The 10,589-nt window shown below is 39.6% G+C and overlaps 1 protein-coding gene across 3 annotated transcripts in view; it reads right to left on the bottom strand.

Annotated features, from left to right (window-relative positions):
• jmjd1cb (jumonji domain containing 1Cb) overlaps positions 1–10,589 on the bottom strand; it is a 173,811-nt gene that overhangs the window by 30,592 nt on the left and 132,630 nt on the right. For 2 of the 3 annotated variants that reach the window (XM_070545366.1, XM_070545367.1), the window contains 5 exons: positions 2,991–3,204; positions 2,702–2,916; positions 2,232–2,384; positions 2,054–2,143; positions 1,643–1,767 (listed from right to left, as the gene is read on the bottom strand). In XM_070545366.1, coding sequence (XP_070401467.1) covers positions 1,643–1,767; positions 2,054–2,143; positions 2,232–2,384; positions 2,702–2,916; positions 2,991–3,204 — 797 coding nt within the window. The remainder of the gene's footprint in view (positions 1–1,642; positions 1,768–2,053; positions 2,144–2,231; positions 2,385–2,701; positions 2,917–2,990; positions 3,205–10,589) is intronic. The other variant, XM_015976266.3, reaches the window with a different exon arrangement.

A 10,589-nucleotide genomic window follows, 5' to 3' on the forward strand; every position in this document is an offset into this window, starting at 1 on the left:
GGCACGTTGCATTTGTGACGTCACCTCAGAATCTCCTCTCCCCTAGCCTAGCTGCTACTTACCACATGACCAGATTTATGGTGGCTCTTTCCTCCTGTGGGAAGTTTGCAGAAATTACAGCCCTTTTCCCTCAGTTTTCTCCGTGTCTGCTTCAATGACGTCACTTTTGTGATGCGCATTCGTAGTCCTGGACTTATTTTCACACACAACCTAAAATATTGTTCCCCCTGTTCGAAAATAAGCGCGTTCTTGGTATCAAAACGTGCCTTTAAAAGTCACGGCATCATACGTGAAATCCATGGCACAAAACAAGCGGAATTAGAAAATAGTGTTTTTAGCCCCGTTGACTTGCGTTCGTTTTTTTGTTCTTCCGGAGACCCGTGATGCGGAAGTGACTTAGGCTCCCTATATTCTTAACCAAGCGTGCGTACGTCATGAGTCCTCAAGGCTGCAAGACGCAGGACTTTTATCTATCCTATTTGAATAAAGTCTGTCTTCCACGGCTCTCAAAAATGACTTTAAACTTGATATAATCATATTTTGTTGAATTAATATGTTTCAGTCCAAAGTGTTTGAATAATGCGTTCTATACTTGACATTAATGAATGATGGGTTAAAATGAATATTTTACCTGTAATGATTTATTTCAGATCTTAAATTAAACCAGATCAGTAATTGTTGACTTAATAATTTAATCTATCAGTATGAATACAATAACATCATAATGTTAAGTGTTAATGTTTGACATTTTTGCTCCACATAACTGTTATAACATTGTTACTTCACACTAAGAATAACCTCCAGGTCTCTGAGGGAAGGAGGGATCTTCTGAAGTATTTTTGGTAACGCCTTTTAAACGTACATTTATCAACATCAGTCAATAAAATAGAGATCACTTCCTGATCTAACCAGTTCTTCGCCAGCTTACTTGGTAGGCCAACTGAGTGAGCAAGCACTTGGAACCATCCTCTCTTTTGACCTCAAGGTCAGAGCCGCTGCGTAACGCTTGCGAGTGATTTCAGACGGTACAACACCTCAGACATGAAACGTCTAAATTGCAGACCGTGGTTGCAGCTCGTGGCCGGTGATATCGGAATTCAAATGGAGCTATGACTCTTCGAGATTCCAGTAGCCACAACATCCGGTGAACTCACCACTCTGGCTGCCTCTCCTCTGGACCACCCAGAGCTTCCAACATGAGCATTGTAGACTTGCACTATGGTGCCAGATGGTTTTATGAATAATCTCTAGCTTATTAAACCATACAGCCACACTGGTTTTACGACCCAGACGTCACAAGATCTCTCAGATACTTAACAACATTTTGCTACAAACATCTGGCTTACATTCCATCATTACATTCATATTTTGTCATCAATAATAGTTTAGAAGGATAGAATTAAATTGATTTTTATAAACTACATCCTTGACTCTGTCTGAGTAGTGCGTGTTCTCTGAATAGTCCAAAGAACCTTCGGTAATATTAATTCAAATATTCAAAGACCAATCAGATTGATAATTTATATTTATGTGGAATATCACATCTTATTGATCATTTAATAATATGTAGTAACACATAAAACACTACAGCAGCCAATGCTAAAAAGTATCTGATGAACTGGAGGGTGACAAAGGCCGTTACCTGAGAGACGCTATTGGTCATCGGCAGCTTGCTGAGGACATTCTGTTTGTTGGCGCAGGAACAATGAGATCTGATGTCGTACTTGTCTCTCAGGGAGTGCATGGAGCTCACCAACTCCATCAGAACTGAAAAAATAAAATACTAAATATTCTACCCAATTAAAAGTTTCAACAACTAAACAATCAGAATGCATTTGCCGTCTGGATGTGATTTTTCTGTTGGTCCTTAAATGGACAAGGGTCCTGACATTACAAGAAACTGATACTCAATTCAATTCAAAAATACTTTATTAATCCCAGAGGGAAATTGATTTATAAAAAGATGATTACAGCTAGTCTACAGCGGATTCTCAGAACTACAATACCCAGAGTGGAAACAGAGCGTGGATGGTGGTTCTTGTGTGAACTGTACCTTTACCAGGGATGATCTGTGTCGGCATGAGGTGCTTGTGGTCATGAAGTTGTCCTTTAACACACTTCAACCATCCGTATAGTTCTTTTTCTTAACAAGGAAAGATGAGTCAAACACACGTTTTCGTCAGTACCAGCCGCTCCAGTCAGGGTTCCATAAAAAAAACACACACACACACCTTTTGAGCTTCTCTTCTCTTTTGCTTTGTAGCAGTCCAAGCAGACCACAAACCCACATTTCTGGCAGACCCAGTGGATGTTGAAGAGCGTTGCTTCACATGCATCACACATCTCCCTGACCCCCCTCACTGCTCGCTTCCATGCTAGCTTGGCTGTAAGAAACAACATAATACAGTCTGAAGACATGCCCAAAGCCAGCAGAGCTTCATTAACTCATTTCTTTAGGCAGCTGGGTCACACCTGGGAAGAGCTGGCTCTGATAGCAAGGCAAAGCTTTAAGTGACAAAAGGTTTAGGTGTCTCATTTCCAACACACAAGGAAAGAAACACGATTTGAGTCTGCTGCAATTGAAGCCAAGTTAAGGTAAAGGTGTTCAAACTGGGTATTTGTTCTCCAAGTAAGAACTGCAAAGGCTCACAGTCACAGACCTTCAGACTTCAAAGCCAACAGGTTCATACAGAAAACTCACCGTCCTTCTTGATCCAGCTGGAAGCGGTGCTTTCAGTCATCACCATCTGACAGAACTTGTCCCCAATGAAAGTGAGAATGTATTTGGCCATGTTTTGGTCCAGCTGGCTTTCCTCCACAGAGCCAGGCAGCCACAGGGCCAGGGCCTCCTCATCAAACTGCTCTGGGGTGGAAAATCCGTCTATCCGGATGACTCCGTTTTTACTGTATGAGAGCCTAGACAAAGGACAGACGGTTCCAGGTAAACTCTACTGTAGGATGTAAAGCGAAGAGCAGAGCCAGAGTTTTACCGTCTGAAATAGTAGAAGCGACAGAAGACGGGGGAATGTGCAGGCTCTTCGCCTTTTTTGCTGCGGACCACTCGGCATTCCCGACATTTCTGCAGGTTGGGTCCAATTTCTGAACATGAGTCATCCTGCAAGAAGGACTCCCCAGTCTGTTTCAGCTTTCTCACCTTCCTCCAGTCCTTCAGCACTGAGCGAGGGATTCCATCTGAAGACACAACTAAATTATTGTTTGGTTCATCGAAGGATAGTAGCCATGGCAATGCAGGAGACATAAAGTTAGACAGCGATGCTACCTAGATGCATATTGGAACACAGATGACTAGTTTGCTCAGGGGGAGTTCAAACCATACCGTATTACAGACAGTACTGCACATTCATGTTCACACTTCTACTAAAGAGAAGGTTAACAAAAAAAGAAACAGTAAATAAAAACAAATTTTAAATGAAAACAGTTGTATTTAAATTGTCAGGTTTGTTGCTCTATAAGTTTATGGTGAAAAGAACCACAAACCCTCAGTGAATTTACAAAAAAAAAATTCTAAACCGGAGCTTGTTGATCTTCCACATACCGTAAATCCTCTAATATTGGCCTGTATTCAATTAACGGCCGGGTATCACATTTTGGCCAGTGTCGGAGTCGGCGGAGGTGAATAATGGTCTTTTTTTTTATTGTGACCGGGTGGACTGTGGTAACAAGCAAGTACCACAGGTGGGCGGTTGTGTCACCTGTCTCACTTTTGATTTTTCAGTGACAGACCACGAGGGTAACTTTATCCACGGCAGGTGCGGAGCCGAAGAGGAGGCGAAAATTTGATATCAAGTTCAAAGAGAACGTGCTGATTATGCTGCATAACACTCTGGGGAGCAAGCTGCTAAACGTTTTAACATCGACCCATCAAACTGGATGAGGATTAAACTGAATTGGATTACCGGTATTTTATTTTTTTACTTTAAACTGGACAAAGATTGAATTGAATTTGAGGGTTTTTATGTATTTTTTTTTACTACAACCCAAACGAGACGAAACGATTCAACTTTGAAGCGGTAAGGTGGCTGTTGCCTTTTCTAATACCGGTATTTAATAACGTTTAAATGCAGTACAGGTATGTTTGCTATTGTTTTGTTACAATACAGTATTTCCCTACTGTAATTTAGCCGTGTTGTTAATGTTTTATATGCAAACCGTACCACGTTATGGTAACTGTACATTTTCAATAAATGAACCTAGTATTTTAATTCAATTCAATTCAAGTTTATTTATATAGCGCCAAATCACGACAAGAGTCGTCTCAAGGCACTTCACATAATAAACATTCCAATTCACAGTTCATTAAGCCAATCAGAAATAATGTTTCCTATTTAAGGAACCCAGCAAATTGCATCAAGTCACTGACTAGTGTCAGTGACTATACAGCAATCCTCATACAAAGCAAGCATGCAGCGACAGTGGAGAGGAAAACTCCCTTTTAACAGGAAGAAACCTCCAGAGAATCCTGGCTCAGTATAAGCAGCCATCCTCCACGACTCACTGGGGATGGAGAAGACAGAGCAGACACACACACACACACACACACACACACACACACACACACACACACACACACACACACACACACACACACACACACACACACACACACACACACACACACACACACACACACACACACACACACACACACACACACACACACACACACACACACACACACAAGTAATGTGTCTATAGTTATATTGTGATGTCTTAGTAAATATTGTATTTGGTGAAAGATAAACTTTATTGTATTTATCCTAGTGGGTCTATAATTAAACGGATAAACTAGTAGTAGCACATCAAAAGTCAAAAACAAAAAGTTATTATCAGGAGAGAGAGAATGTTTTAGTGGTTAGCAGCAGTGTGCTAGTCGATGGCCCCCTCCATGAGGCCACCACAGCTCAGCAGAACGTCGTTGTAGCTTCTTCTGGGGAGAAAAACACTTACAGAGAAAATAAAGTTAACAGCTGAAATAGAACAAAATAGTACAGTTAAAGAGCAGATTGTAGAAGAAAGCAGTAGAGTGTGAAAAGTGGTCAGTGTGTCCTCCAGCAGTCTAAGCCTATAGCAGCATAACTATAGAGATAACTCTGGATAATCTATCCTATTTAGATGGAGGCATGTTGGAGGCAGGGCAAGGGAGAGCCGTCTTTACCGACTGTACACTCCACCTCCCTCTACTCCCCCACTTGTGCAGATCTAAGCTAACATCAGATTTTAACCATAGGCCCTATCAAATAAAAATGTTTTAAGCCTATTCTTAAAAGTAGACAAAGTGTCTGCCTCACGGACTAAAGCTGGGAGCTGGTTCCACAGGAGAGGAGCCTGATAACTAAAAGATCTTCCTCCCGTCCTAATTTTAGATATTCTGGGAACCACCAGTAAACCTGCAGTCTGAGAGCGAAGTGCTCGATTAGGAACATATGGAACAATCAGATCACTGATGTATGATGGACCTTGATTTTTAAGAGCTTTATATGTGAGAAGAAGGATCTTAAAATCTATTCTGAATTTAACAGGTAGCCAATGTAGGGAAGCTAAGACAGGAGAGATATGATCTCTCTTTTTAATTCTCATCAGAACTCTAGCTGCAGCATTTTGGACAAGCTGAAGACTTTTAATAACATTCTGTGGACTTCCTGAGAGTAATGTATTACAGTAATCCAGTCTTGATGTAATAAATGCATGAACTAGTTTTTCAGCATCACTCCTGGAAAGTATGCTTCTAATCTTAGCAATATTCCGAAGGTGGAAAAAGGAAATCCTACAAACTTGTGAAACCTGGGATTTGAATGACATGTCCAGGTCAAAGATAACACCAAGGTTCCTTGCTTTGTTCTCGGAGATTAATGTAATGCCATTAAGGTCAGGCGATTGGCTAAGCAATTTCCTTTTCTGGATTTCTGGTCCAAAGATGAGAACTTCCGTCTTGTCTTGATTTAAAAGCAAGAAGTTAAGAGTCATCCAATTTTTTATGTCCTCAAGACAAGCCTGTAATCTACCCAACCGATTAGGTTCATCAGGGTTAATGGATAAATATAACTGAGTATCGTCAGCATAACAGTGGAAGTTCATCCCATGCTGTCTAATGATTTTACCAATTGGGAACATATATATAGTAAAAAGAATTGGTCCAATTTTATAGGTTCAAATAGACACACCCCGTTTTTATTCATTCTACTGGTAGCCTAGTTCATTTTACTCAAATAGAAATTGAGGCCTGCCTCTAATTCTGGCCCTGCTTCCAATAAAGGCTGGAGTTTGATGAGCTTGAGTAAAATACAGGCCCGGGCCTGTATTAGAGGATTTACGGTAAGCCTTTGCTATCTTTTCAGCTATCTATGAGCTACTGAATTTGTATGTCCTCTCACCCCAGAATGCAACACAAACCTGGGAATAGGAAGGCTCCAACCTGCAGCGCTGGCATGGTCCTTTTAACTGATCACATTCACAATACAAACAAACTGCTCTGGAGTTTGACTAAAGCACAGGGTCTTAATTTAAAAGATTTGGATAGAATATTTGCTATAACTCAAATGTGCAATTTGTAAGACAGACATCTTGTGGTCAAATGTGAGTACAGCAGTCCATTTTTCTAAACAATAACATGCTCTTGCACTCCCGTTCCACAAGTTTCATGGCTGTTGCCTTTACAGATCAGCACCAGAAGACTCGTGGACAAGTGAGGATGTTGATAAGTAGATAAATACACTGTCATTTCAGCTGTAATAGAGCAAATAGAAACCTCATAACAATAAGAACAAATCTGACTTAACAGAAAACTAGAACACTTAAATGTGGTTTGTGGTTGAACATTAGATCTGTTTTTGAAAAGACGTTGTCACTTGATTTGTGATGAGATTTCTTTGCTTCGTCTCAGAATCCTGGCTACAGCAAGTGGACCAAGTTACTTTAAACGGGTTGATTCCCAATTATTTAGATCATCATATTGCTCGAAGTACATGGCAAAAGAGTAGTCACAATTTTTCCTTCCGATCTATTAACCCATCCCTAACCAATAGCTACAGTTCTTTTGAACATCAAATTCTTTGTTTTCCTAATCCTGAATGCTACATAAAAACAACAACTCTTGCTTGTAGTTTTGCATCGGCCCTTACTCTTAAGTTTATGGATCAAACCTGACGTTTTGTCTGATTTGCAGTTAAATACTGATAAGACCATTGTAGTGGGTGACATTAACATTCATGTTCACATTTTAAGTGATAGCCTCAACATAACCTTTAGTAATATCTTAAGACTCAATTGGTTTTACTCAAAGAATTGCATAATTTTTTCCTTTGAATAGTGCTGTTACCTTTGACCTGTTCTCTTAAATGTAGGTATTTTTATCCATGATAACTTATGCCATGTTTTTATGTATTTTACCTGATTTCCATGTTTTCACTATGTTTTTGCTGATATGTTCGAGCATTTGCCTCTTTTATGTACAACACTTTGGTTAGCTGCCATGCCATTTTTAAATGGTGCCTTATAAATAAATTGGTATGGTAAAGACTACATAGCTCCACCCACTCCTGCCATCATACATTAGACCTTCTGCTGACATGGCATAGAGTAGGGGTCTCCAACATGTCGCTTGCAAGCTACCGGTAACTCGCGACGCACTTGAAAGTTGCTCGCCTTAAAGCCGTCAGCGAGCCACCCTGCCTGACTTGTAATCAACGAGGCACACCTTTTAAATATGTTTTCTCTAATATCAAATCAAAAATTAGCATTTTGTGAAAGAAAAAGAAAAATCGGAATATTGCACAGATCTTTATGCAATCGTGTACTACTGGAAATATGCGGATTAACTGATCGGGCTGCAGCACAGATCCCCGTTTCTAAGTGGCTGCAGCTGATGCGGGGACGAAAACGTGCTTCTAAAGGAGACAGGGTGATGTTTACACGGACCTGATTGCAGAAAAACATACGCAGTAAAATATTCTGGGTAACAGTTAAGAAATTTTAATTGTTTTTGCAGTTCAAACCATTTAGAATTTTGTGTTCTCATCACATTTAGCACATATTTGATTTAAAATATCTTCAACTTTATTCATTTTATGAGAAAATTTGTTTTGCATTGTTTAGAAAATTCTCATAATTACTTAAAATGTTTTAGATTAATTGTCAATTAAAAGAACATTAAATGTATCAAATCTAGTCTTTGGAGGTATTTTCATTTATGTGTGCTAATAAAGTTAGGTTACTAATCCATTCTAAAAAAAATTCATATCATTCACACAAAGCAGATTTGTATTTCATTATCTGAAAGTATCTGATTAGTTAAAAAACAAAATATATTTTGCTTTGTTTGATTTTTCAGAAGGTCACCATCTTCCTTGTACTATTTATTTTTATTTTTACAATACTGATGTATTAAAATACGGAGAAATCAACTTGTAAATACAATGCATGTGCAAGCATAGCTTTTGTAACATATTAAGCATGTTCACACACAGGACCGAGTATCAATGCATCAATGTGAATAAATCATATGGCAGTAGCTCTTCTGTACCTTCATTGTGTAAAAGTAGCTGACGAGTCAAAAAGGTTGGTGACTCCTGGCATAGAGCATGAGGAGTTAACAGTATTTCCACTCAATCCAGTCCTGTCGGATCATTTTTTGATAACTTTGAACTTATTTAAACTAAGTTCTCCAGCACAGGAAGCTGGCTCCCTGGTTTAACTCTGAACTGCATACTTTAAAACAGAACTCTAGAAATTGTAGGGAACTTGGCGCTCTACACACCGGGGTGGGGTGGGGTCCTACTTATCCTGGAAAAAGTCTAGTGCTTTATAAAAATAATGTTTGACAAGCTAGAACCACATATTTTAGTCACTAATTGAAGAGAATAAGAATAATCCCTAAGTTCTCTTTAATACAATTGCCACCCCCCCCCCCCACACACACACACACACACAGACATTCTGCTACTTTCTTCTACCACCACTCTCTAATTCCTGTTACTTATGCTGTTAAATTTATTTTCCCTTTAAGTGTTTTTCTCCTCAGAATAAGCTCTAATGATGTTCTGCTGAGCTGTGGTGGCCTCATGGAGGGGCCATCGTCTAGCACACTGCTGCTAACTACTCAAACATTCTCCCTCTCCTGATAATAACACTTTACTGTCTTTAACATAGAATGTGCTACTACTAGTTTACTTGATAAATTAATTATAGATTCACTTAAAGACAGTAAAGTTAAACTTTTACTGAATAAAATATCTATTAAGAAATCATAATATAGCCATAGAAACACTACTTGTTAAATATGTTGTGCGTGTGTGTGTGTGTGTGTGTGTGTGTGTGTGTGTGTGTGTGTCTGCTCTGTCTTCTCCATCCCCAGTGAGTCATGGTGGATGGCTGCTTATACTGAGCCAGGATCCTCTGCAGGTTTCTTCCTTTTAAAAGTGAGTTACATGCTTGCTTAGGATGAGGATTGTCGTAAAGATACTGACACTAGTCACTAGCCACGTTTACATGTGCCAAATTTCCCCAATCCGATTCAAAGCTTAGTTGATCGGAAATCCCGAATCTCTGTTTACATGCGCGCTAACTGAAATGATTAGACCATGCGTATGTTCATGTGCACCAAACGTTCAATCAGATTAAATAGGTTGAGCATGCGCAGTTGTCTTTTTTGGAAAAAAAAAAAAAAAAAAAAAACGTAAACGTCATGAAACAAAATGAAAAATGTAAAAACAGACAAAACCATTCCTGCTTTCCTGATCCATTAAATCTATTTAATACTTTTATTTTGCTCATAGAAGTTTCATTTTCTTCAGTGAATGACAGCAGATATTTGCTTTTCTGCATTTTATTGTTGACGTTATTAAAATAAGGGAGGGTTATCCTGGTCTCTGCCTCTTGATCAGCTGGTCCGCAGGTCTGATGTGACGGCTGAGCGGGGGTGGGGGTCAGACTCGTGTTTTATTACTGAGCTCTGTTGAGGTTTATTATTAATAAAATGTGACAATCAGCTGAAACTGTTGAGTCATTTTTGTTCCAACTAAATAACAGGAGTTGTTCAGAAAGTCTGGAAGCCTGTGTTCATCAAGTGTGAATAAACGAACCACATCTCATCTGCGTTAACGTGTTTTTACCCAGATAGTCGGCCAGAATATTTAACCGAGGACGTTTTTCTACTCAACATCAGCCTCAAACTCAAACCAGGTGCGATTAACCGATGTTACCCTGTCTTCTTTACAGCACGTCTCCATCCACCTGCTGCAGAAACAGCTGCTGCGGTCACAGAAACGGGGATTCGTGCTGCAAACCCGAAATGAATCTACGTGTTTCCAGTACAGACTTGAAAATGTTTGTCGAATGATTTGGGCAATAATCAGATTTTGTTTTACTTCCACAAAATGCAAGTTCTGGATTAGAAATTACAGAAACGGGGACGAGGCTTGCCATCATATTTAAAAGCCGGTGCTCGTTAATTAGGCGGACATTTTTAAGTCAGGCAGTCTAAATGACGACGGGGAGGCTCGCTAGCTGTTGCACACATGCGCAGAGGGCATTATTTTACTCCAACAATCCGAACGGCTGTGTACATGCACGTC

This window comes from Nothobranchius furzeri, chromosome 16 (assembly GCF_043380555.1).
Source record: "Nothobranchius furzeri strain GRZ-AD chromosome 16, NfurGRZ-RIMD1, whole genome shotgun sequence".
NCBI lineage: Eukaryota > Metazoa > Chordata > Actinopteri > Cyprinodontiformes > Nothobranchiidae > Nothobranchius > Nothobranchius furzeri.